We start from the raw sequence: 26,874 nt of genomic DNA, 5'->3' as shown, positions 1-26,874 counted from the left end.
GTTTGGGTACAGGGAACTGTGAGATCGGTTCAGCTCTGGGCACAGCAAGAAACAGCAATTGTCCGTCCCAAATGACTTCTGTCTTTGTGTGACACCAGGCAGGTCGCTTGAAGCAGAAGAGTTGGTCTTACCTCCGCTCTCAGGTGTGTAAGCACTGATACAAGAAGAGTAGGTATCAGTGCATGTATGTACACATCTGAGGTGTCTGAATTCAGGAATGTGTGCCATATCCATTTGCCATTAGGCCATTTGGCCTCAGGCAGTAGGGGTTCACTGCCTTTGGTTGGAGGGGTCCCAAGGGCAGTGATGGTCTACAAGTTTGTACCAGATGCTTACATGAGGCTGATATCAATTGGGAAAACAGCTTGTGTAGGGAAATGGGAGAATTACGGAATAGAGAATGTAGGGCTCGAGCCTGATCCTGTGGTGAGGCAGGAAAGGATGTCTTAGGTGATCTATTTCCTCATCGCCCTGTGTGAAGTATTCAAGGAGATTAAGATGGGGACCAAACATGTTGTATTTAAAATGGCTCAGAGTGCATTTTAATCAGGGTCTTTAGCTGAGCCATGACTAGATATAAAGGGCCTCAGTGGGTGTGAGGGAAGCCAAAGTGAAGGATTTAGTCTTGTTTGTTGAATATTGACTATCACTAAATATGTTAACTGCATCTGGCCAATCTCTGAAGAGTGAGAGGATGGCTAGCAATTCTCCTAATTGCATGGACCTGTGAAAGTTTGTTTAAATATTATTGGCTTTTTGTTTCCTGGGGGTGGGGTAGGTAAATAATATACCCAAATGCAGGCTTAGAGGTGCTGTAAAGCCAAAGGCTGCCTTAGGGATCAGCTGTTCTGACAATTGGCTGTGTATAGACACATCCATCATGAGCAAAATGGGAAAGTTTATGACTTGGAAAATGATTGTCTAATCTTCCCTGATAATTTATTTTAGAACACCTGGGCTGGTGGGTGGGAGCTTAGGCACCAGACCACAAGATCCTGAGAAAGCAGCAATACCATTATCTGGGGAGATCTGTTAAGTATTGTAAGGGCCATTTTAGCACCTTAAGAGCTGTAAGAAAAAATGTCATCTATAAATGGTGTTGTTGTGGGTGCAGAGGAGTAAACAAGATCACTCCAATAGAGGATTCTGTCAGGAGAGAAAGACGGCTCCGATAGGGAGGGCTTACTGGGGAATCCAGCCCCCAGAGCTCTAGAGCAGGGTCATATTTGCAAAGGCAAGCCTGTTGAAGACCACCATTAACTATTTTGAGGGCTTCTCTAGCCTCTGAGGTGACTTGATGACATTTCTGCCTTTTTAGGATCCCTTAAGAACTGAAAAGTGTGTGTGTGGGAGGGGGGGTGTCTAATTGTCCAGATGTAGTAGGCAAACTAGGTGGGATCCAGGCCAAATTTCCCAGAAAGGTTTGCATGGATGCTAGAGTAGTAGGAATGGGGAAAGTGATTGAAGCTTTGGAAGTTTAATAATATCAACTGTGATGGTGTGACCTAGAAATAGGTAAGATTCCTGTCCTTGTATCTTTTCTGGGCTGTGTACAATCCAGACACCTGGAAAGCAAAGGGAAGGATTTACTATCACTTTCGTTTTCAAACTCACCTGGTAGATGGGGTAAAGCCTCTTGGCTGAGCTGTTCCTTTACAAGGGCAGGAGAGGTGTCATCAATGCTTGTTCATTTACAGACACAATAGGAGACATTCCCATCTTTATTTATAGAAACAGCTGCAGACTTTCCCAAAGCCTGACTGTTATCTGTAGGCAAAGGATGAGACTGTTCTGAAGCCTTGCTTTTGTTTACAGAAAGCCACCTCATCCTAATCATCTCCCTCCCCTTTTGCCAACTCAGTTTCTGGAGCCCTTATCAGGTGGCAGTTGGGAGGGATGGCAACACCTGCATAGATATCAGGCAAGGGCAAAGGTCCAAGGCTTTGTCATAAAACTTGCTTAATTGCCTGTCAGAAAATCTAAGTTGCCTTCTCTCCAAGATTCCTTTTAACACTTTCAGCTGAGAGTTGGAGTTGCTTATAGTGCTTGGTGAGGTTCACTTATTGGCTGGAGAAATATTGTGGGTCCCCTATTCAGGAACCGGCTGTGGAAACAGAGACTGGGAAGTGGGAGCCCATGATGATGCCTGGGATTCAGAATCCAGAGACCAGCATCAGAGTGCAGATCTAACTATATTGTTTATTATATGAGCTTATATATAGCTTTTTTTTAGCTAATTAGGACATGTTTATATATTCAAGGGCAAATTGGGGTACAACCTGATCTTTTAAGCAGAATCTGACTTGCCTATTCAGAAACCTGTCCAGGAGCCTGTAGGAGAAGGTCCAATCTCTCATAGAGATTTCCATGAAGATTGGGGGAGAGGGAGTGGGCACTGCTAAGGCCTTGAGTCCTTTGTATTGTCTCAGCAGTGTGCAGGGAACCATGCCAGATCATATACTGTGTACAGTGGATCAGAACTCTTCAAGTCTCAGGAGTCTGTGGCACCTTCCTCTCCGTCCCACTTCCTCCTCCACCAGGTTTATCTCCACTCTGCCCTATGCCAGTTACTTCATACAGAATAGGACAGTGCTTTCCCAGACTGTGATTTGCACCAAGAGACTCTATTGTGCAAGGAGCATGTGCCTGTATTTTGAGGAGGGAGGACAATCTGAACCTTGCTAACTAACACCTGTCCAGAACCATTCACAAAACACAGAGTGATAATTTACTCTTAAAAGTAGCTAGGGTGCCACCACAAATGCTTATCAAAGTAGATTGAGACTGTAGAAGCACATGGACCTATGACAACAGGGTCAGCAAAGCCAGGTCCAAGAAATTACCATACACATTGGACTGAAGAAAGGGTGTAAATTATACCTATACTCTGCAATGAAGAAGGCACTTAATGTAATGAAGATGGGTTCTGCCATCTGATATCTGATAACTCAGTCTGTATGTACATTATCAGGTGATCAAGGGATACGGAAAACTCGATGAAATCCTAGTAGCTTCCTTTTGACTTGTTCCCAACAAATGATCTGGCTCAGTTGAACAGTCCATATTCATTGGTCTTACTGGACCTGGTCTTATTCTCTCCTACAGCACCCACCACAGGCCCAACTCAAACCTTCAGTGTACAGTTCACAGTCCTGCAGGCCACCAGCAGGCTTTCTATCCCATTTCTACCTTTTGACAATGCTATCAACCTCTCAATGAAGCCTCTGTGAAAATCCTTGATTACTCTACGTATCATCAGTCTTTCATAGCATATATATATATATATATATATATATATATATATATATATATATATAATGTGTGTGTGTTGAAACTGCAGTCAGAAGGTAATATATGAGAGAATAAGTAAAAATAAAAATATAATGATATATGCAGCCAGATTATAAAAGTATTATTGCATAATATGATCTAAGTGGTAAATGAATAAGATTACAATAAAAGAACCTATATAGAAGAAAGTCCACTTGATAAACTGTTGCCAACAAAAACCACCATATCTTGTGGACTTTACTGTTATCCAGTTAATTCTGACATTATGGAAAGGCATGGACATGCATGTTCATCCATGTTTCTGACATGGCACTCCTGATGTGTCAAGTGTTGGGTGAACAAAGTATGTTTTCTTCATCTATGCAGTGAAACCTGCAGTCAAGGGAAAGCATAACTTGAGTCTCAAACACACTGTCTTAATGGCAGAGGCAGTCACAAATTCTGTACTGACTAGAGAGATGGGCCATTAGTGGTTCTAAATTATATGCAGTTTCCAAACCACAGCACCATAAAGAGGTTTGGTGGATGCCAGGAAGCAGGGTTTGGTACAATAGTTCATCCCAGATCTCATGTCACAACCAAACATCTTCAGAGATGTGTGTGATGCTCCTTTCTCCCCTGGAGCTGTTGGCCATCAGTACATGAGGACAAAGGGAGCAGGGGTGGGGAGGAGGGCATGGGGTTCATATGGTGTGAGTACCAACAGAAGGATTGATTTCTGAGATCAGCTTCAGTGAGACAGATCAACTTTATTAGGGGTGAACAAGCACTATGTAGATCTTGGGGTGTGGGTAGGGATTTCCAGGGTGAAGGTAGATTATTTATTAGGGTGGGAATGTTTCATTTACATGAAGAGGAATATGCCAAGAACCTGCTGGACAAGTTCATATCCTGAAAGAGGAAGTTGAATCTGTAATCTGGCCATAAGTTATGTGACTTTCCTCAGAGGATTTCTGGGGTTACAGGCAGGAGTGGCTGATTGGTCATAACAGTACCTAATTATCATATGGTGGGAAGGACTGAGTGGGATGTATGTGCTGAACCTTGCGGCACTTGCAGGAAGCTTTGTGCAAGGCCATTCTCTAGATAAGGTCAGGCACTTGTGCTTAGAACACTTTCCAGATAAGATTGGGCAAAGGAGAGGAAACCCCACTGAGAAAGGGAGTCTTCCATTTTGCACCAGGTTCAGAGAGCTTATCTAGACATGGTCGACTTCAACCTTAATTGCAGGGTCATCCAACAGATGTGATATATCCATTCAAGTGTAGACTTTAGAGGCTTCAGAAACCCTAAGAACAAGAACAAACTTTAGAAGGTAGATAACCAAGAAACCCACTGAGACCTCCAGGATTTCCCTAACTACTGTCTCAGCTGGATTAGCCTAGGAACAGGTCTAGTCCTACTTCCCAGGAAAGTGAACCGATCACCATTTGGAAAAGAAATAGATGAGATTTCATATTCAAGGACAATATATACAAACATACTTTGGGTAGTTGATATCCTCAGTTGTTGGCACCAGAGAACTCTGATAGCTATTGTCAAAAAGCTTATGCAGCTCAAATTAATTTTCTGAAACCTACTCCCTAATGTGATGGTATTTAGAGTTAAGACCTTTAGAAGATCCAGAGTGCCATTGTTTGTACATTTATCTAGAGCAATGGTTTTCAACACCCTTGAGAGTGGACTCCTTTTCATGGGTGTTGCCCAAGACCATCTGCAAATCAGATATCTACATTATGATTCATAACAATAGCAAAATTACAGTTATGAAGTAGTAATAAAAATAATTTTATGGTTGAAGATCACTAAAATATGTGGAACTATATTAAAATGTCTCAGCACTAGGAAGGTTGAGAACCATTCATTTAGAGAGTACACAAGGTGTGATTATTAGGTAAAGAACCAACTCTTGACTCACAGCAAATCTGATGGCATCTTGACCATATATATGTGAGTGTGTATCATATATATATATATATACATATATATGTGTGTGTGTTGTATATATGTATATATGTATCATATATGTTGTTTATAAATTACTCAACTTATGACTTTTTATTTTGATTTGGAGATAAGAATCATGCTATATTGTTCACACTAGACTGGAACTCTGGTGCTAATGCAAATTCTCCTATCTCACCCTCTAAATATCTGCCAAAGTATCTGCCCCAAAACCTAGCTTTCAATTTACACCCTATTTGGAACAACAGCCTGAAATTGGAAAGACAATGGGACCCTAGATAGTTAGCTTTTCTATTGGCCACTTGTAAGTATGAGAAAACATGAACTTGCTAAGAAAAGATGTGGAGTTTACATGGCCCACTGCATAGAATCAGTAGTCCCTAAAGCTTCTGATTTGTTTGTAGAGGGTCAGCTTTGAGTAGAGGAGAAGAGAAAAGAGGCCCTGGCACAGTGGACTGTGAAAGAAGATGAAGCATTTCAGGGCTCACACCTCCATAATTTTATGAGAGCATTTATTGATTGGTTTTAGTAAAGATGGCCTAGCAGTATGAGTAAAAAGTAACAGGCAGAGGGTTTTTCATGTGTTAGTTTATGGAGAAACATAGAAGTTTGGAACTCAAGCTCCTCAGTGGTATTTAGGAACCTTAGAATTTCCTTACCTGTACTCAAGTCTACACAGTTTTCTTGACACAGGACATTATAGCTCTGTGTGATTGTCCTGAGAACCCTTTAGCTCTTGGATCTTCTGGGGCAGAGTCTTGGTCCAGAATTTCAGCCTTCTGGCCTTCAGGGCTCGGCCCACAACAGGCTGGATGTCCAGCTGCAGGTACTGCTCATCATGGTCCAATGCAGGCCAGTAGGGTAGACCCTCACTGTTGGGATTCCTGTGGATATGCCATCCATCATGGAAGTGGTCCAAGCAGAATAGAGGGTTAAGAGTGTCAGAGCAGATGTCCTTATATAAGGAAGGACATAGATGTCACCCAGTAGTACTTGCTCCATGTACGGTAAGGTTACCAGAGCTGTTTTGTGTCTTCTTGTGTGATGGTTTGTATATGCTTTGCCCAGAGACTGGCACTATTAGGATGTGTGGCCTTGATGGAATAGGTGTGTCTCTGTGGGTGTGGACTTAAGACCCTCATCCTAGCTTCCTGGAATTCAGTCTTCAACTAGCAGCCTTCAGATGAAGATGTACAACTCTGCCTTCCTGGATGCTGCCATACTCCCATGTTGATGATAATGGACTGAACCTTGGAACCTGTAAGCCAGTCCCAATTAAATGTTGTCCTTTATAAGACTTGTCTTGGTCATTGTGTCTGTTCACAGCAGGAAAACCTCAAGATACCATGTATGAAGCAATATCTAAAGATCTACAAACTGTGGCCTAACCACCAGGTAATTGTGAGATGAACAGTAACCAGAATATATAAAGTGTCTATCTAAGTGAACCTTGTGTAGGATTCTATCAGATAATGAAGGGCATTTCATAGTACTGAGACAACCTCAAACAGAGACCTGGATGGCGACTCATTTTTGAGAAGGTTGAGGGAGGGACATCCTCTCACCCGTGACGTGCAAAATTGGCCCAGTACTTTATCATCTTCCTGCTTAGCAGCTTCTCCTCCTCAGTGAAGACAACTGCAGACAGAGACAAAACAAGGTCTTAGCAACCCACTGCAGCTGTCCACCCAAGCTTACAATCACCATCCCAACTATAGCCTGACCCTGAACTCAAAGCCTGGTTCTTCCTTCCAACAAGATCCAGGATCCAAGATCTAGCTAAGCCTCTAATTGAAACCTCCGAGTTTCATTTCTGCTCCAGTGTTCCTCCTAGAACAGGCCAGACTAGGAAGGATCCGGGTTCTAACTCTGGCGTACCATTGTCAACCGTGTATGCACTTGATTCTGTCCTCTCCCAGAGTCTTGATTTCCTGAGTTGGACTGAAAACTTGCTCCTCCTTCAGGGACCCTTCTAGGGCTGTCTGAAGTTCATGGAAAGTAAAGAAGACTCACATTTCATGTCCCAGAATAAGTATCCAATCACATAAGGAAGCTCATCACCATGGTCAGCCTTCACATGAGGTGGCCTGATATCCTTCAGGAAGTTGGACTGATGCTGGAACTCATAAAAATAGACAGGAGCATGGGAACCTGGGAGTGAAGACACATTGTGACATAGTAATTTCTTATGGATGAAGAAGATGTTCTGCTTCATCTTTTATGCAAAGATGCCTTGGTATCTAATTAACTGGAATTACATCAGTTGAGTTCAGAGCTCCAGGCTAGGTTACTGCCAATGGGAAAAACCTGTTAACAGTCAACTCAGCCTTCCCACACTGATTAGACAAGTTAGTGAGTAGCACAAACATGTTTTCTCACATGTACATAGATAAAATCCTACTGCCTTACACTAGACATAAGGATTTACTGAGGTAAGTGTCCTCAGGTGCCTGGTATAGAGACCAGATCAAGACATGCATCAGGCCTGGACACTACAGAGCTTACCTAGAATCACAATTCAGAGCTTCCCTCTTGGTCTTGTTATAGATATACTCACGCTGAAAGTGTGCTACTTGAAGAGCAGGAATCACAAATATGAAGTCCCCCATCATCTCATTGAACTGTATTTGGAGAGTCTTGGAATCCTCAGTGTCCCCCATGTACTCTTCCATCAACAAATCACTACACTCAGGAGGCAGCATCTATATCAGAAACATCAGAAAGACTGAAGTTAGCCAGACCATTGGATAGGGGAATAAGAGCCTTGAAATGGAGAAATGGAGCCCTGGTTGAGATAGGATACAGAAGCATGGTTGTAAGCTCTGGAATGAACCTACCCAGAAACACACACATACAACAACCTTTATTTCAGGGGTTGTTGTCTGGGCAGAGCAAATGGAATACCCTCTTTATTGGGGGAGAACCTATAAAATCTCACCATCTGTACTGCTGTGTTCTTCAGAACAGCCCGCATGGTCTCTCTGTTTATTTCCTTCATGGTGCTATCAGGGTGGAGCTGGGATATGAGGGCAATTGTAAGTGTAAAATAGGATTGACCTGATTCTGAGTTTTTTCCACCCACAATATGAGCCCCAGGCTTTCCAGAGATTGGAACTGTGCCTCACCATGGGAATTATCCAACCATATTCATCACTATTGATACCAATGATGCTGGGGACAGGGTGAAAATCCACAGAGGCCAACAACTCCAAGGGGTGCCTGGGTAAGAACTTCCCATCTACCACACCAGAGATGGTCCTGACGATCTATGAGGTATTAAAAGTCAATGCTCAAAGTCAGTCCTATAGGTATTCAGTGCCTACTGAATTACCCAAACCATTTTTCCAATTTCCTAAATTGATCTCAGGATGCTTATCTACCTCCCACACCCACCCTAGAAGGGACCTTACACTTAGATTAGTCTATTATGCTGTTCATTTTGCACCCAGAACTAAAAAGACACAAAGATGTAAAGGTGAATTTGTTTAGAATAGTGTGAACTGTCTGTCCCACACTGTCCTATCACCCATTCTCAAAGCCACATAATTCTTCCCACATTGTTAATAGCCAGCATTTCCTCTTCACTCTTCTCTCGTAGGCAGCTCATCAAGGCCTCTGAATCCACAGGCTCACATCCAGATAGGTTGGCTACCATCTGTAAAGAGACCATGCAGGAGCTGCCTCATCCTTCAAGGCAGATAGAAGAGTCTTCCCAATTCCATCTAGATGCTATTGAAGATCTGTACTATATGTGGTCTGGAGCAAGTATGAAATTGTTACTACATTCCTATTGCTCAGAGGTGATAGCCAGAAAGACAGTTCTACCCGCACAGTATTTGTTTTCTTTCCCTTTTAAATCGGTATAAATGTGTGTGTTCCTGTGTGCATGGGTGTGCATGCCTACCACGACTTGTATATGTGAATCTTCCTCTTCCACCTTGCTTGAAACAATGTCTCTTGGTTTGAAACAGCCTACACCAGGGTACTTGGCCTGGGACACTCCAAAAATCTCCTGTCTTTGTTCTCCATCAAGCAATAGGAGCGTTGGGCTAAGACATATGTTACTGTATCAAACCTTTTATGAATCCTGAGTATTTAAACTCAGGTCATCACATTTGCATAGCAAGCAATTTTGCCAATTGAGCCATCTCTCCAGCTCATGCATATGTTTTTTTTAAACTAATAATGGAAATTAGTGAGTACATCCTTGCTGGCCATATAGCATACATAGTATGAATAAAGCAGCCAGGAGTAGATTCCAACCTTTAAGGTTGGAGAAATAATGAGAAAAAGCTATTTCCTGTAGTTCATGCTTTTTCCAATGAAAAGAATGCCAGAGTTCTTATGTGTGAGGGCTGTGTTGCTCAAGACTTGGATGGTAGAGGGTACTCACTGTGTAGATCACCTCAGAGGTGTTGGAGATAAGGTTAGGTAGTAGTGCCACTCCACTCTCCATGATGGCACCATGGAAGAGCCCTTGGGACATGGGGGACACAACATGTGAAGACACACTTATGCCACCTGCTGACTCTCCAAAAATAGTGACCCGGTCAGGGTTGCCTCCAAAGTGGACGATGTTCTGCTGGACCCACCGTAGGGCAGCCACTTGGTCTAGGTATCCCCAGTTGCCTCTGGCATGTTCATCTCCAGTGCTGAGAAGTGGTAGGAACAGGGATCACAGAGCTGTTCTATTTCTGTTTAATGTTAAACCCCCATTACCCTATTCAGCCCCGGGCTCACCTGAAGAAGCCCAGGATACCTAGGCGGTACTGGATAGTGACCACCACCACATCCTCAATGGCTGCCAGCATAGATCCATCATACGTGGAAGCCATGCCCCAACATAGCCCACCTCCATGGATCCATACCATCACCTGGAGAAATCAGGACAATGCCAAAGACTCCTTCACATCCCAAGCTCCACTGGATTGCTTATTAGATAATCAAATGCTTTGTTTCTGCACAGGTACACATACAGACAGAATTCTGGACCTGGGCCACAGATGGACTACTTAGTCCAATCAGAATTTTTCTATCTCTTCTCTCCTCACTGGGGAATCTTATTGTGGATTTGTAGCTCTAGATACAAAGTAGTTCCACCACTATTCACAGAACCTTCAAAAGTAGAACAAAAAGAAGCGTCTTCATGAATGTCACTTCCTGGCTATTATCCAAAAGGAGCATGAAATCTCATTGGTGCAACAGATTCTGAAGCTAGAAATTTGAGTGCCCTTGGCATTCTGCCCTTGAGTGCCTGAATAGGTCTGTGGGCTCAGGTTGGTAAAATGAGTCCCTAGTAGATCAAAGAGACAAGCCTCTGACATCTCAGAACTCAAATTCTCTGTGCCCTCCACCCAGGGTTTAACTGCCCACTATGTGTGAAAAGTCCTTCTTGAACCTATAGGGAAACTCTCTCATTGGTGAGGCTCAGTTTATTTTTTCCTTTCCAATCTGCCTGAGAAAGAAATCCTCCCCCCTTCATCCAGTTGACCATGGCTTGAACTCACAGGCAGATTAGAGTCCTTATGGGTGTGGGCTGGTGTGTAGATGCTGAGGTATAGGCAGTCTTCAGACATAGAGACAGGAGACCTGCTCATCTTAATTTTCAGATTTTCTAGATTCAGTCCATCGATATTCTGTAGACACCTGGTGGCAGTGACAGACCTTTATTCTAAGAGATATGCACTGGGTGAAAGCCTTAATCTGGATTTGCTTGCAGCCACTTTTATTGTTCCTCAGAAAGCTAAGGCAGGATCCTCCTCCAAAGTCCCTTTCTAACAAGGTAAAGGTCACAAGATTCATGGAAACTGGGGTAGAGCCTGACTTCCAGGGAGGCTTCCAGATTGAAGGGGCCCTAGATGATATTCTTTCTGAGTCAGGGATTGAGAGACTTCTAGGGGTCTCTATAATAATAATTGACTGCCTGTGTTGACATTCACCACTTCCTCTGTGCTCTTTAAGGCCTGGTGTGTTGGTTGGTCTTGGTCATTGACTTGACACCTTGTAGAATTACCTGGGGGGAAAAGTCTCAGTGAGGGCTTGTTTAGATCAGATCAGCCTTGACTCTGATGGATTGTCTTGATTATTTTAATGAAGGTAGGAAGATCTACTCATTATGGGAGGGACCATTCCACAGAGAATAAGCTTCCCCACCAAGGGTAAAGAAAGTGAGCTGAGGTGTGAGAGAGAGACCCAACCGCCTGGTCAGGTGGGCACTCCTGAGGCTGCAGAGCGGAAGAGACCACCAACACTGCTCACTCCTGCCCACATCCCTGGCCCAAGAGGAAACTGTATAAGGCCTCTGGGCTCCCGTGGGGGAGGGCCCAGGAGCGGCAGGACCCCTGCCTGAGACACCACCAGAATCTGAAGGAAACAGACTGGATAAACAGTTCTCTGCACCCAAATCCCGTGGGAGGGAGAGCTGAACTTTCAGAGAGGCAGACAAGCCTGGGAAACCAGAAGAGACTGCTCTCTGCACACACATCTCGGACGCCAGAGGAAAAAGCCAAAGACCATCTGGAACCCTGGTGCACTGAAGCTCCCGGAAGGGGCGGCACAGGTCTTCCTGGTTGCTGCCGCTGCAGAGAGCACGTGGGCAGCACCCCACGAGCGAACTTGAGCCCCGGGACCACAGGTAAGACCAACTTTTCTGCTGCAAGAAAGCTGCCTGGTGAACTCAAGACACAGGCCCACAGGAACAGCTGAAGACCTGTAGAGAGGAAAAACTACACACTGGAAAGCAGAACACTCTGTCCCCATAACTGACTGAAAGAGAGGAAAACAGGTCTACAGCACTCCTGACACACAGGCTTATAGGACAGTCTAGCCACTGTCAGAAATAGCAGAACAAAGTAACACTAGAGATAATCTGATGGCGAGAGGCAAGCGCAGGAACCCAAGCAACAGAAACCAAGACTACATGGCACCATCGGAGTCCAATTCTCCCATCAAAACAAACATGGAATATCCAAACACACCAGAAAAGCAAGATCTAGTTTCAAAATCATATTTGATCATGATGCTGGAGGACTTCAAGAAAGACGTGAAGAACTCCCTTAGAGAACAAGTAGAAGCCTACAGAGAGGAATCGCAAAAAAGCCTGAAAGAATCTCAAAAATCCATGAAAGAATTCCAGGAAAACATAAATAAACAAGTAGAAGCCCATAGAGAGGAGACACAAAAATCGCTGAAAGAATTCCAGGAAAACATAAATAAACAAGTAGAAGCCCATAGAGAGAAGACACAAAAATCCCTGAAAGAATTCCAGGAAAACACAATCAAACAGTTGAAGGAATTAAAAATGGAAATAGAAGCAATCAAGAAAAAACACATGGAAACAACCCTGAATATAGAAAACCAAAAGAAGAGACAAGGAGCTGTAGATACAAGCTTCACCAACAGAATACAAGAGATGGAAGAGAGAATCTCAGGAGCAGAAGATTCCATAGAAATCATTGACTCAACTGTCAAAGATAATGTAAAGCGGAAAAAGCTACTGGTCCAAAACATACAGGAAATCCAGGACTCAATGAGAAGATCAAACCTAAGGATAATAGGTACAGAAGAGAGTGAAGACTCCCAGCTCAAAGGACCAGTAAATATCTTCAACAAAATCATAGAAGAAAACTTCCCTAACCTAAAAAAAGAGATACCCATAGACATACAAGAAGCCTACAGAACTCCAAATAGATTGGACCAGAAAAGAAACACCTCCCGTCACATAATTGTCAAAACACCAAACGCACAAAATAAAGAAAGAATATTAAAAGCAGTAAGGGAAAAAGGTCAAGTAACATATAAAGGCAGACCTATCAGAATCACACCAGACTTCTCGCCAGAAACTATGAAGGCCAGAAGATCCTGGACTGATGTCATACAGACCCTAAGAGAACACAAATGCCAGCCCAGGTTACTGTATCCAGCAAAACTCTCAATTAACATTGATGGAGAAACCAAGATATTCCATGACAAAACCAAATTTACACAATATCTTTCTACAAATCCAGCACTACAAAGGATAATAAATGGTAAAGCCCAACATAAGGAGGCAAGCTATACCCTAGAAGAAGCAAGAAACTAATCGTCTTGGCAACAAAACAAAGAGAATGAAAGCACACAAACATAACCTCACATCCAAATATGAATATAATGGGAAGCAATAATCACTATTCCTTAATATCTCTCAATATCAATGGCCTCAACTCCCCAATAAAAAGACATAGATTAACAAACTGGATACGCAACGAGGACCCTGCATTCTGCTGCCTACAGGAAACACACCTCAGAGACAAAGACAGACACTACCTCAGAGTGAAAGGCTGGAAAACAACTTTCCAAGCAAATGGTCAGAAGAAGCAAGCTGGAGTAGCCATTCTAATATCAAATAAAATCAATTTCCAACTAAAAGTCATCAAAAAAGATAAGGAAGGACACTTCATATTCATCAAAGGAAAAATCCACCAAGATGAACTCTCAATCCTAAATGTCTATGCCCCAAATACAAGGGCACCTACATACGTAAAAGAAACCTTACTAAAGCTCAAAGCACACATTGCACCTCACACAATAATAGTGGGAGATTTCAACACACCACTCTCATCAATGAACAGATCATGGAAACAGAAATTAAACAGTGATGTCGACAGACTAAGAGAAGTCATGAGCCAAATGGACTTAACGGATATTTATAGAACATTCTATCCTAAAGCAAAAGGATATACCTTCTTCTCAGCTCCTCATGGTACTTTCTCCAAAATTGACCATATAATTGGTCAAAAAACGGGCCTCAACAGGTACAGAAAGATAGAAATAATCCCATGTATGCTATCGGACCACCACGGCCTAAAACCGGTCTTCAATAACAATAAGGGAAGAATGCCCACATATACGTGGAAATTGAACAATGCTCTACTCAATGATAACCTGGTCAAGGAAGGAATAAAGAAAGAAATTAAAAACTTTTTAGAATTTAATGAAAATGAAGATACAACATACCCAAACTTATGGGACACAATGAAAGCTGTGCTAAGAGGAAAACTCATAGCGCTGAGTGCCTGCAGAAAGAACAGGAAAGAGCATATGTCAGCAGCTTGACAGCACACCTAAAAGCTCTAGAACAAAAAGAAGCAAATACACCCAGGAGGAGTAGAAGGCAGGAAATAATCAAACTCAGAGCTGAAATCAACCAAGTAGAAACAAAAAGGACCATAGAAAGAATCAACAGAACCAAAAGTTGGTTCTTTGAGAAAATCAACAAGATAGATAAACCCTTAGCCAGACTAACAAGAGGACACAGAGAGCGCGTCCAAATTAACAAAATCAGAAATGAAAAGGGAGACATAACTACAGATTCAGAGGAAATTCAAAAAATCATCAGATCTTACTATAAAAACCTATATTCAACAAAACTTGAAAATCTTCAGGAAATGGACAATTTCCTAGACAGATACCAGGTATCGAAGTTAAATCAGGAACAGATAAACCAGTTAAACAACCCCATAACTCCTAAGGAAATAGAAGCAGTCATTAAAGGTCTTCCAACCAAAAAGAGCCCAGGTCCAGACGGGTTTAGTGCAGAATTCTATCAAACCTTCATAGAAGACCTCATACCAATATTATCCAAACTATTCCACAAAATTGAAACAGATGGAGCACTACCGAATTCCTTCTACGAAGCCACAATTACTCTTATACCTAAACCACACAAAGACACAACAAAGAAAGAGAACTTCAGACCAATTTCCCTTATGAATATCGACGCAAAAATATTCAATAAAATTCTGGCAAACCGAATTCAAGAGCACATCAAAACAATCATCCACCATGATCAAGTAGGCTTCATCCCAGGCATGCAGGGATGGTTTAATATACGGAAAACCGTCAACGTGATCCATCATATAAACAAACTGAAAGAACAGAACCACATGATCATTTCATTAGATGCTGAGAAAGCATTTGACAAAATTCAACACCCCTTCATGATAAAAGTCCTGGAAAGAATAGGAATTCAAGGCCCATACCTAAACATAGTAAAAGCCATATACAGCAAACCAGTTGCTAACATTAAACTAAATGGAGAGAAACTTGAAGCAATCCCACTAAAATCAGGGACTAGACAAGGCTGCCCACTCTCTCCCTACTTATTCAATATAGTTCTTGAAGTTCTAGCCAGAGCAATCAGACAACAAAAGGAGATCAAGGGGATACAGATCGGAAAAGAAGAAGTCAAAATATCACTATTTGCAGATGACATGATAGTATATTTAAGTGATCCCAAAAGGTCCACCAGAGAACTACTAAAGCTGATAAACAACTTCAGCAAAGTGGCTGGGTATAAAATTAACTCAAATAAATCAGTTGCCTTCCTCTATACAAAAGAGAAACAAGCCGAGAAAGAAATTAGGGAAACTACACCCTTCATAATAGACCCAAATAATATAAAGTACCTCGGTGTGACTTTAACCAAGCAAGTAAAAGATCTGTACAATAAGAACTTCAAGACACTGAGGAAAGAAATTGAAGAAGACCTCAGAAGATGGAAAGATCTTCCATGCTCATGGATTGGCAGGATTAATATAGTAAAAATGGCCATTTTACCAAAAGCAATCTACAGATTCAATGCAATCCCCATCAAAATACCAATCCAATTCTTCAAAGAGTTAGACAGAACAATTTGCAAATTCATCTGGAATAACAAAAAACCCAGGATAGCTAAAGCTATCCTCAACAATAAAAGGACTTCAGGGGGAATCACTATCCCTGAACTCAAGCAGTATTACAGAGCAATAGTGATAAAAACTGCATGGTACTGGTACAGAGACAGACAGATAGACCAATGGAATAGAATTGAAGACCCAGAAATGAACCCACACACCTATGGTCACTTGATTTTTGACAAAGGAGCCAAAACCATCCAATGGAAAAAAGATAGCATTTTCAGCAAATGGTGCTGGTTCAACTGGAGGGCAACATGTAGAAGAATGCAGATCGATCCATGCTTATCACCCTGTACAAAGCTTAAGTCCAAGTGGATCAAGGACCTCCACATCAAACCAGACACACTCAAACTAATAGAAGAAAAACTAGGGAAGCATCTGAAACACATGGGCACTGGAAAAAATTTCCTGAACAATACACCAATGGCTTATGCTCTAAGATCAAGAATCGACAAATGGGATCTCATAAAACTGCAAAGCTTCTGTAAGGCACAGGACACGGTGGTTAGGACAAAACGGCAACCAACAGATTGGGAAAAGATCTTTACCAATCCTACAACAGATAGAGGTCTTATATCCAAAATATACAAAGAACTCAAGAAGTTAGACCGCAGGGAAACAAATAACCCTATTAAAAAATGGGGTTCAGAGCTAAACAAAGAATTCACAGCTGAGGAATGCCGAATGGCTGAGAAACACCTAAAGAAATGTTCAACATCTTTAGTCATGAGGGAAATGCAAATCAAAACAACCCTGAGATTTCACCTCACACCAGTGAGAATGGCTAAGATCAAAGACTCAGGTGACAGCAGATGCTGGCGAGGATGTGGAGAAAGAGGAACACTCCTCCATTGTTGGTGGGATTGCAGACTGGTAAAACCATTCTGGAAATCAGTCTGGAGGTTCCTCAGAAAATTGGACATTGAACTGCCTGAGGATCCAGCTATACCTCTCTTGGGCATATACCCAAAGGATGCCCCAACATATAAAAGAGACACGTGCTCCACTATGTTCATCGCAGCCTTATTTATAATAGCCAGAAACTGGAAAGAACCCAGATGCCCTTCAACAGAGGAATGGATACAGAAAATGTGGTACATCTACACAATGGAATATTACTCAGCTATCAAAAACAACGAGTTTATGAAATTCGTAGGCAAATGGTTGGAACTGGAAAATATCATCCTGAGTGAGCTAACCCAATCACAGAAAGACATACATGGTATGCACTCATTGATAAGTGGCTTTTAGCCCAAATGCTTGAATTACCCTAGATCCCTAGAACAAACGAAACTCAAGACGGATGATCAAAATGTGAATGCTTCACTCCTTCTTTAAATGAGGAAAAAGAATACCCTTGGCAGGGAAGGGAGAGGCAAAGATTAAAAGAGAGACTGAAGGAACACCCATTCGGAGCCTGCCCCACATGTGACCCATACATATACAGCCACCCAATTAGACAAGATGGATGAAGCAAAGAAGTGCAGACCAACAGGAGCCGGATGTAGATCGCTCCTGAGAGACACAGCCAGAATACAGCAAATACAGAGGCGAATGCCAGCAGCAAACCACTGAACTGAGAATAGGACCCCCGTTGAAGGAATCAGAGAAAGAACTGGAAGAGCTTGAAGGGGCTCGAGACCCCAAAAGTACAACAATGTCAAGCAACCAGAGCTTCCAGGGACTAAGCCACTACCTAAATACTATACATGGACTGACCCTGGACTCTGACCCCATAGGTAGCAATGAATATCCTAGTAAGAGCAGCAGTGGAAGGGGAAGCCCTGGGTCCTGCTAAGACTGAACCCCCAGTGAACTAGACTATGGGGGGAGGGCGGCAATGGGGGGAGGGTTGGGAGGGGAGCACCCATAAGGAAGGGGAGGGGGGAGGGGGATGTTTGCCCGGAAACCGGGAAAGGGAATAACACTTGAAATGTATATAAGAAATACTCAAGTTAATAAAAAAAAAAAAAGATTAACAGGAAAAAAAAAAAGAAAGTGAGCTGAGCATGAACAGGAGCTGAGCAGGAGCAGAAATGTACGCATTCTTTGCTTCTGATTACAGAGATGACATGACCAATTCCCTTCAGGTTTTGGGTTTGCAAATATCCATTTCTTCTGCTCTCCTTGGGAACCTGAAGTATATTCTACTAGACTCAGAAACTCCCGTTAGAAACATACCAAGCTTGGCATCAGAGAACTCTTGTCTTTGCTTCTCTATGCAGTCCTGCTGCTAACTCCCTGTGAGTGACAGACTGACCAGGACCTGGCAACATGGATCTACTCTAAACCTTAGCACAAATTCATTAAAGACTCCTGAACACATTGAGCAAATTGCTATGGAGCTGAGATGGAGGGAACACTACATTGTGATACAGAGCTCTGACCTAAAGTCCTTTGGACCCCAGAACTTACATGGCAGGGTGGGATGTCCCATCTCTCACACCACTCCATGGCTCAGGTGGCTCAGGAGGTGCAAAGCGCAGCGGTCCTATAGGAGGCTTGGCAAAGGGAATTCCCAGGAAGGTGTGGACACCAGATTTAGTGTCCTTCACATGGACAAAACTGCCTCTCACTTGACCCGTGTGCGTGTTTCTGATGGGGCTGGCTGAGTCCTGGCCTGTGGGTAGAGAGATACCATCAGGATTGGAACTTTCCAGGTAGCTGCTACTACACTGTTACCAGGGTAGTTGGGGAAGAGCTCTTAAGGTCTCTCAGGTCTAATGTGGGATATAGGGGTAGGGTTTTCCTTAACTTCCACAGCCAGGGACCTCTCCCAGGGTCCATTTGAAGAGTTCCAGGACACTTCTCAGAGTGTTTACCAAAGAGGTAGCACATCAAGAGCACAGAGGCACAAACATATTATCATTGTCATTATCGTTCAAAGTCAGTGATAAAGCCAACCACAGCTATGGGAGCACACAGGAGAGAACCATCCCACAGACCCTCTTCCTTCTGACCTGCATCACATGCAGGGCTCTTTTTCTTTCTTTCTCTTTTTTTTAATCTTTATTTACTTGAGTATTTCTTATTTACATTTCGATTGTTATTCCCTTTCCCAGTTTCTGGGCCAACATCCACCCTAACCCCTCCCCCTCCCCTTCTATATGGTTGTTCCCCTCCCCATCCTCCCCGCATTACCGCCCTCCCCCCAACAATCACATTCACTGGGGGTTCAGTCTTGGCAGGACCAAGTGCTTCCCCTTCCACTGATTGCAGGGCTCTTTATAGCCTCTTTTAGGGGGCATTGAGTGTGTCTTACACATTTTCCTATTTCCTGTCCACCCTGTCTTCCCCTCCCTCCATTCTCATAAGCTCAGCCTCTGACTCAGCAGAGTTGGACAGCTCTGATCCTGGTCCTCATTTGCTAGTTAGGGAGTCTTACCCTGCACTTGGCAGAAGAGAAGCAGGAGCCCCCAGACCACAGCATTCAGCCAGCCAGGAAGACTTTCCAGTGGCATGATGGACTTCCAGGCCCGAGTCTGTGCCATTACAAGTGATAGAGTTTCAACAACAGTAAACAGAATATGTGTACCTTGTCCAGGCAGGGACAAGGAATTTGATCTAGCGGAACATAGGCAGGAGTTTTATTGGGCAGAGCAAAGTGCTTTTTGCAAGGGAGCTTTATTGACCAGTCCTAAATAACAGAAGCAATGGCCAGAAGGCAGAGCAAAGCTACCTCTACAGCTTCTGTTCTTTCCTTGGCCTCCTAGAAAGGTATAATGCACTGGCTAGTTTTATGTCAATTTGATACAAGCTAGAGTTATCAGAGAGGAGGGAGCCTCAATTGAGAAAATGTCTCAGAGAATAGCCAAGATTTGGCTATAGACAAACCTATAAAGGACTTTCTTAATGATTGTTAGAGGAGGGCTCAGCCCACTGTACATGATGCCACCCCAGGCCAGTGGTCCTACATGTTATAAGAAAACATGCTGAACAAGCCATGAGGAGGACACCAATGAGCAACACTCCTCCATAGACTCTGCATCAGCTCCTGCTCTGGTTTCCTGCCCTACTTACATTCCTGCCTGCTCTAACTGCTTTTAATGATGAACTGTCACATGGAATTGTGAACAAGATAAACCCTTTCCTCCTCAAGTTGTTTTTGGTCATAGTGTTTCGTCACAGCCATAGTAATCCTAACAAAGACTCATAGAGTGGCTTCTGAAGCCCCTCTGGGATACCAAGAGTCCTATCTTCAAACCTGAAGTCACCATGATCCCTGTCAAATGTATCAACCCAATGCAGATACTGGAATGAAGATCAAGGAGCAGAAAGCTGTAACAGGAGAAGCCATGGGGCGCCTGTGAGTAGGTACATAGTCAAGATACTACAGATGGAGAGCTGTGCAAGGCCAAGATCTCTGAGTTTGACCTCTACCCTCAAGGCTCCTGTGCACTGTCAATGGGCCCTTGCCCCATATAGTAATCTTAGAATCTATACATACCCTCTCTCTTAGGTCATGGTAGTTTCATTGAAACACTGTAATTCTGCATGTATATGCTCCTTCCATATTCTATCCACTTCTATACCATGGCTGTTCTAATGGCCAAATCCTTATAAGAAAACTTCAATCACCTATCTACTTTGTAAATGTTGTTTAATTTTTCATATTTACTTATCATTGGGTGGGTATGTGTGTGCACATGCATATGTAGGTATGGGCATTCATGTGTCATGGCACATATGTAGAAGTAAAGGGACACTTGTAGGAGTCAGTTGTCTCCTTTTACCATGTAGGTTCTGGAGATTAAACTCAGGTCATTTGTCAGGGTCAGCAGTCCTTACCCACTGAGAAACCTTCCCAGGCCACACGTGATGAACATTTCATGGGCATTGCATTGCTGAGGGAAGTAAGGGATGGATGAGAAATGGAAGATAGTAGATCTTGACAGGTGGGGAACCTGTGTGCTGGAGTTAGATTATAGCTGAGATTGTGCATGTGGCAGCTGAGTAGGGTGGCTGGAACCTGGACATTTGTCTTCCTCGTGACTAGAGTTGACTTCGCTGACGAGGAAGTGCTTATGAGCAGGGGGATAATGAAGTACTGAGTGGATTTTGCATGACACTGGTAAGAAGACAACCTCGCCAAATCTGTTTGTGATAGCCTTATAAACTTGTATAGATCCTTTATCACATGATTGGCTATTAGCTTAGGGATAGGTTCCACTCAGACTGTGTTACCATTTTAGTGTCAGTCAATGGTTATCTTTCAGAGACATGGAGTGTGTATGGCCAAATGGCTCGAGTTTTGTATACAGGAGCCTGCTACAGAGAGAAAGAATAAAACATCCCAGATGGCTTTCCCCCTTATGGAGTGACGCTCCAGCCTCTAATTGAATCCACCACCAGCAGCAGCTTTTTCTTAATCCAGAGGCCTTTTCTTTGCTCTGAGATACTCATTCAAGTAAACATTGTGGTTTTAATTGGGCCTCTTTGATGCCAAGCCTGACACAGTCATCGGGGTGGAGACAGGGACAGAAAGTTCAGTCTGCACTGGGAAGGATTCAGATCTAATCCTAGTACATCATTTTGAGCTATAAGATGGTTGTAAGAGGCTCTCCAAGAGCCTCCATTTCCTCAGTTGGATGGTAAGCTCAGACATCCCTCGAGCTCATCTGGGTCCCCATCCTGCTTATGGAGAGGGGAAAAAAGGAAGACTCACATTTGCTACAACAGAAGGAAGATCGAAAGACAAAGAAAATATCATTACCATGGTCTGCCTTCCTGTTGTGTGGTGGCATGACATCCTTGAAAAGGTTGGGTGCATGCTGGAACTCACAGAAAAAGACAGGGATATAGGAACCTGGAGGTGTGGAAATATAGGTCCTTACCTGTACCTGTTCCATCTCATCTTTTGTGTAAGGTATCTTGGCATCCTAGACAGAACAGATGGATACACTAAAACCCACATTGCTGATTCTCTCACAAAGTCTGATGGGGAAGAGGGACTACTGGCAGCCGTGGAGCAGCACTTTCCTAATCATGGACCAACAGGGGGAGGCCCACAGAGAACTCTTCAATCAGCCCTCACTCAAGTGACTTGGGGGAGCCTCAAGCTTTCATAAACCAACCCCAGAGAATGTCCCGTGAAGGGGGAGGAACAGGACCCTATATCCTATTCTTGTTCATGTGTGCGACTATAGCATCCAATTCACAGACACATGCTGCTCCCCTTTTATGGGCAGCAGTGAGAAACTCACCAATTCTACTCCCTGTGTGTTGGGGTCCAGATTCTCTATAATGTATAGCAAAAATCTGCTGGTGGGAAAAGCCCTTTTCAAGTTAATTCTACCCTAAAAGTAGTCCTTAATGGTTCATATTCTCTAACGGTGGGCTGGTGGGATTCTGCATGAATGAAACTGCTTCTCCACTGGACTTTGTTACTCTAACCAAAGTAGTAATGGATGATCTTTATAATTGGGTTAATTGGCAATGTGGATCCCAGAGATGTTGGGCTATTCCCAATTATGCCCCTTCTGTAGGTTATGACTCCACGACTCATTTCCCGTACACATTTATAAATGGTTCAATGACAGGTATTAATGAAACTTTTCCAGTAATCCCCCAAACACCTCTCTTTTAGCTGAGACTATACCTTTTGCTCACCTGGAGGTCTCCTTGCTATGTGACTCATGGAATTTGTATGGGGTGGTACCTTTGTCCAGAATGGAAACCTCTTTACAAGGGATGCCTCTTAACTGACTTGCCAGTACAAGTGGCCTCCCAAGTGGTATTCTGGTGGCAATAATTTTGCAATGTATCTGATCAATGTCTGCCTTACTTTTTCCTTACTTATTCAGCCTCTCTGATCACTGAGGTCAGCCATACCTCTGTGGCCCCTGGTTCTGTATGGATCATAGGCCATTCTTCCCTATTAAGAATGCCTCCTTTTGAACAGGACCCCCTGGCGGGGAATTAGAGGAAGGATTGAAAGAGTTGAGGTAGCTTACAACCCTATAAGAACAACAATGCCAACCAACCAGAGTTTCCAGGGACTAAATCACTACCAAAAGACTATACATGGACTGACCCAGGGTTCCAACTGCATATGTAGTAGAGAGTAGCCTTGTTGGGGCACTAGTGGAAGGGGAAGCCCTTGGTCCTGCCAAGGTTGGACCCCCAGTGCAGGGGAATATGGGGGCAAAGTAAGGGAGATGTATGGGAGAATACCCGTATGGGGGAGGGGGAGGGGATGGGGAGGCTTATGGACAGGAAACCGGGAAAGGGAATAACATTTGAAATGTAAGTAAAAAAAATATATCTAATAAAAAATACTAAAAAAAGGACTGCCTCTTTTTATGGCTCCCTCTTTGAAGGAAATTGAACTAGTTCTCTCTCAGAAGTTCATTAGATTACCAACTGCACCTCTCATGGTGGTCCAGCTTCCAATTTGACCTATACTGGACATCCTTGTGTGAGACCTCCTTTTCTTTTTTTTTCCTGGCTCTAAAGCAATGCTCTCAATGCCAAGTTAAACTGTTCAGAAATGAACTGCATTCTTTCCCACTGCAGGGATCCAGTGAATGGAGATACTGCCATACTTCTCCAAGAACCACCACCAATCTTGGTCCTAGTAAAAGACACTGATGGCTGGATTGGGGAACTTGTCTTCTCTGATCATGTCCTATCCCTTCATCGTTGAAAAAGAGATTTTGGCAGATCTGCCAGCATTGTTGCTACAGAAGATACAGCCACTGCAGTTGTAGCCTTGCAAAACTCTGTTCAGACAGTCATGGCACTCAATATATGTCAAACCTGAAAGCCCCTGCTTTAGACAAGCAGTTTCGTAAACCAATTCTTCCAATTAGGTGTATTAAATTCACACCACCAAGTGGGACTTTTACAGGAGGATGTTAGTCACCTATGGGATCCTGCCCAAGTCAGTTGTGATCCATGCTATCCTGCTAGCTGCTTAACACAGTATCAGACACACTTCAATAGCACAGTAGCACTAAATGTACAGTGTGGCTATATAACAATACATGGAATTCCACATTTCTTTTCTCTCTTGCATCAGCTGCATCAAGACATTGCTTGCATTGATGCTACTCCTGGAGATGTTATTATCTTGGGCCAAATGGCTAGATTCTTTTAAGGATGGAGGGTCAAAGCTATTCCAACTAGTTTCCCCTGCAAACCTTTTTCATTTATGCTATCTATTATTCTTGCTGGAGGAGAAATTGTGTTTTCCATAATCTGAGGGTGAAGCCATGGCTGTACCATGCCAGTGTAAACATTCAGAAGAGTTAAGGAGGAAACCCTGCTGTGCCAGGCTGAAGATGCTTGTTAGACTATTAGGGGATGGGCATAAAGAACCAGGGTGAGTTCTTAGGTGGCATTAATGTCTATCTGAGCTTGGGCCTCACATCACTTTCTCTAGGAAGTCTGACTGGGCTGGGTGTAAGCTGTCAACCTTGTACAGCTTAATGTATCCTCTCAGGGCTTTCTGTGATTCAGAAACTCCTACTTTTATGTCTCTATCTTCATCTTTGTCATAGGCCTGAGAGCCTAGATTGCCCTCAGTATGCAAATCAACAAGGCCCCATTAATGCTTCTGAAGTGGATATAATTGATTTTGAACTTTTTTTTAATAAGAAATTGCCACCAACACAGCTACAGGGTAGAGGTGGAATGAATAGGGGATGGATACATAAAAAGTACCACCCAACAATAGAGAAACACTGGAATTAAACGATAGCATAGATATAATAGATTCATCATACACCTATGGGACACTTCATCCAAACATTTCAGAATAAACATTCTTCTCAGCAGCACCTGAGATTTTCTTTTTTTTTTTTTATTAACTTGAGTATTTCTTATATACATTTCAAGTGTTATTCCCTTTCCCGGTTTCCGGGCAAACATCCCCCTCCCCCCTCCCCTTCCTTATGGGTGTCCCCCTCCCAACCCTCCCCCCATTGCCGCCCTCCCCCCATAGACTAGTTCACTGGGGGTTCAGTCTTAGCAGGACCCAGGGCTTCCCCTTCCACTGGTGCTCTTACTAGGATATTCATTGCTACCTACGGGGTCAGAGTCCAGGGTCAGTCCATGTATAGTATTTAGGTAGTGGCTTAGTCCCTGGAAGCTCTGGTTGCTTGACATTGTTGTACTTTTGGGGTCTCGAGCCCCTTCAAGCTCTTCCAGTTCTTTCTCTGATTCCTTCAACGGGGGACCTATTCTCAGTTCAGTGGTTTGCTGCTGGCATTCGCCTCTGTATTTGCTGTATTCTGGCTGTGTCTCTCAGGAGCGATCTACATCCGGCTCCTGTCGGTCTGCACTTCTTTGCTTCATCCATCTTGTCCAATTGGGTGGCTGTATATGTATGGGCCACCTGTGGGGCAGGCTCTGAATGGGTGTTCCTTCAGTCTCTGTTTTAATCTTTGCCTCTCCCTTCCCTACCAAGGGTATTCTTTTTCCTCATTTAAAGAAGGAGTGAAGCATTCACATTTTGATCATCCGTCTTGAGTTTCGTTTGTTCTAGGGATCTAGGGTAATTCAAGCATTTGGGCTAATAGCCACTTATCAATGAGTGCATACCATGTATGTCTTTCTGTGATTGGGTTAGCTCACTCAGGATGATATTTTCCAGTTCCAACCATTTGCCTACGAATTTCATAAACTCGTTGTTTTTGATAGCTGAGTAATATTCCATTGTGTAGATGTACCACATTTTCTGTATCCATTCCTCTGTTGAAGGGCATCTGGGTTCTTTCCAGTTTCTGGCTATTATAAATAAGGCTGCGATGAACATAGTGGAGCACGTGTCTCTTTTATATGTTGAGGCATCTTTTGGGTATATGCCCAAGAGAGGTATAGCTGGATCCTCAGGCAGTTCAATGTCCAATTTTCTGAGGAACCTCCAGACTGATTTCCAGAATGGTTTTACCAGTCTGCAATCCCACCAACAATGGAGGAGTGTTCCTCTTTCTCCACATCCTCCCAGCATCTGCTGTCACCTGAGTTTTTGATCTTAGCCATTCTCACTGGTGTGAGGTGAAATCTCAGGGTTGTTTTGATTTGCATTTCCCTTATGACTAAAGATGTTGAACATTTCTTTAGGTGTTTCTCAGCCATTCGGCATTCCTCAGCTGTGAATTCTTTGTTTAGCTCTGAACCCCATTTTTTAATAGGGTTATTTGTTTCCCTGCGGTCTAACTTCTTGAGTTCTTTGTATATTTTGGATATAAGGCCTCTATCTGTTATAGGATTGGTAAAGATCTTTTCCCAATCTGTTGGTTGCCGTTTTGTCCTAACCACAGTGTCCTTTGCCTTACAGAAGCTTTGCAGTTTTATGAGATCCCATTTGTCGATTCTTGATCTTAGAGCATAAGCCATTGGTGTTTTGTTCAGGAAATTTTTTCCAGTGCCCATGTGTTCCAGATGCTTCCCTAGTTTTTCTTCTATTAGTTTGACTGTGTCTGGTTTGATGTGGAGGTCCTTGATCCACTTGGACTTAAGCTTTGTACAGGGTGATAAGGAAGGATCGATCTGCATTCTTCTACATGTTGCCCTCCAGTTGAACCAGCACCATTTGCTGAAAATGCTATCTTTTTTCCATTGGATGGTTTTGGCTCCTTTGTCAAAAATCAAGTGACCATAGGTGTGTGGGTTCATTTCTGGGTCTTCAATTCTATTCCATTTGTCTATCTGTCTGTCTCTGTACCAATACCATGTAGTTTTTATCACTATTGCTCTGTAATACTGCTTGAGTTCAGGGATAGTGATTCCCCCTGAGGTCCTTTTATTGTTGAGGATAGCTTTAGCTATCCTGGGTTTTTTGTTATTCCAGATGAATTTGCAAATTGTTCTGTCTAACTCTTTGAAGAATTGGATTGGTATTTTGATGGGGATTGCATTGAATCTGTAGATTGCTTTTAGTAAAATGGCCATTTTTACT

At 43.1% G+C, this 26,874-nt stretch overlaps 1 protein-coding gene across 1 annotated transcript; it reads right to left on the bottom strand.

Annotated features, from left to right (window-relative positions):
• Positions 1-4,056: 4,056 nt before the first annotated feature.
• On the bottom strand, positions 4,057-19,432 carry Ces2e (carboxylesterase 2E). Its single transcript, NM_001100477.1, has 13 exons — positions 19,357-19,432; positions 18,387-18,591; positions 10,764-10,902; positions 9,997-10,130; positions 9,650-9,908; positions 8,813-8,911; positions 8,382-8,522; positions 8,195-8,272; positions 7,814-7,958; positions 7,270-7,407; positions 6,822-6,894; positions 5,916-6,140; positions 4,057-4,580 (listed from the first exon to the last, which is right to left on the bottom strand). The coding sequence occupies exons 1-12, from the start codon at positions 19,430-19,432 to the stop codon at positions 5,954-5,956; spliced, it is 1,674 nt and encodes a 557-aa protein (NP_001093947.1). The 3' UTR covers positions 4,057-4,580; positions 5,916-5,953.
• Positions 19,433-26,874: the final 7,442 nt, after the last annotated feature.

This window comes from Rattus norvegicus, chromosome 19, assembly GCF_036323735.1.
Source record: "Rattus norvegicus strain BN/NHsdMcwi chromosome 19, GRCr8, whole genome shotgun sequence".
Lineage (NCBI taxonomy): Eukaryota > Metazoa > Chordata > Mammalia > Rodentia > Muridae > Rattus > Rattus norvegicus.
This window is presented reverse-complemented; position numbering and strand designations above follow the sequence as displayed.

Excerpts from the sequence above, each read along its gene's own strand:
- Ces2e (NM_001100477.1), bottom strand. The coding sequence starts at position 19,432 with ATGCCACTGGAAAGTCTTCCTGGCTGGCTGAATGCTGTGGTCTGGGGG. Across the intron at positions 7,959-8,194 it reads AGAACACAGCAGTACAGATG|ATGCTGCCTCCTGAGTGTAG; the intron begins GTGAGATTTTAT and ends TTTCTGATATAG. Across the intron at positions 7,408-7,813 it reads TCAAGTAGCACACTTTCAGC|GTTCCCATGCTCCTGTCTAT; the intron begins GTGAGTATATCT and ends CTTCACTCCCAG.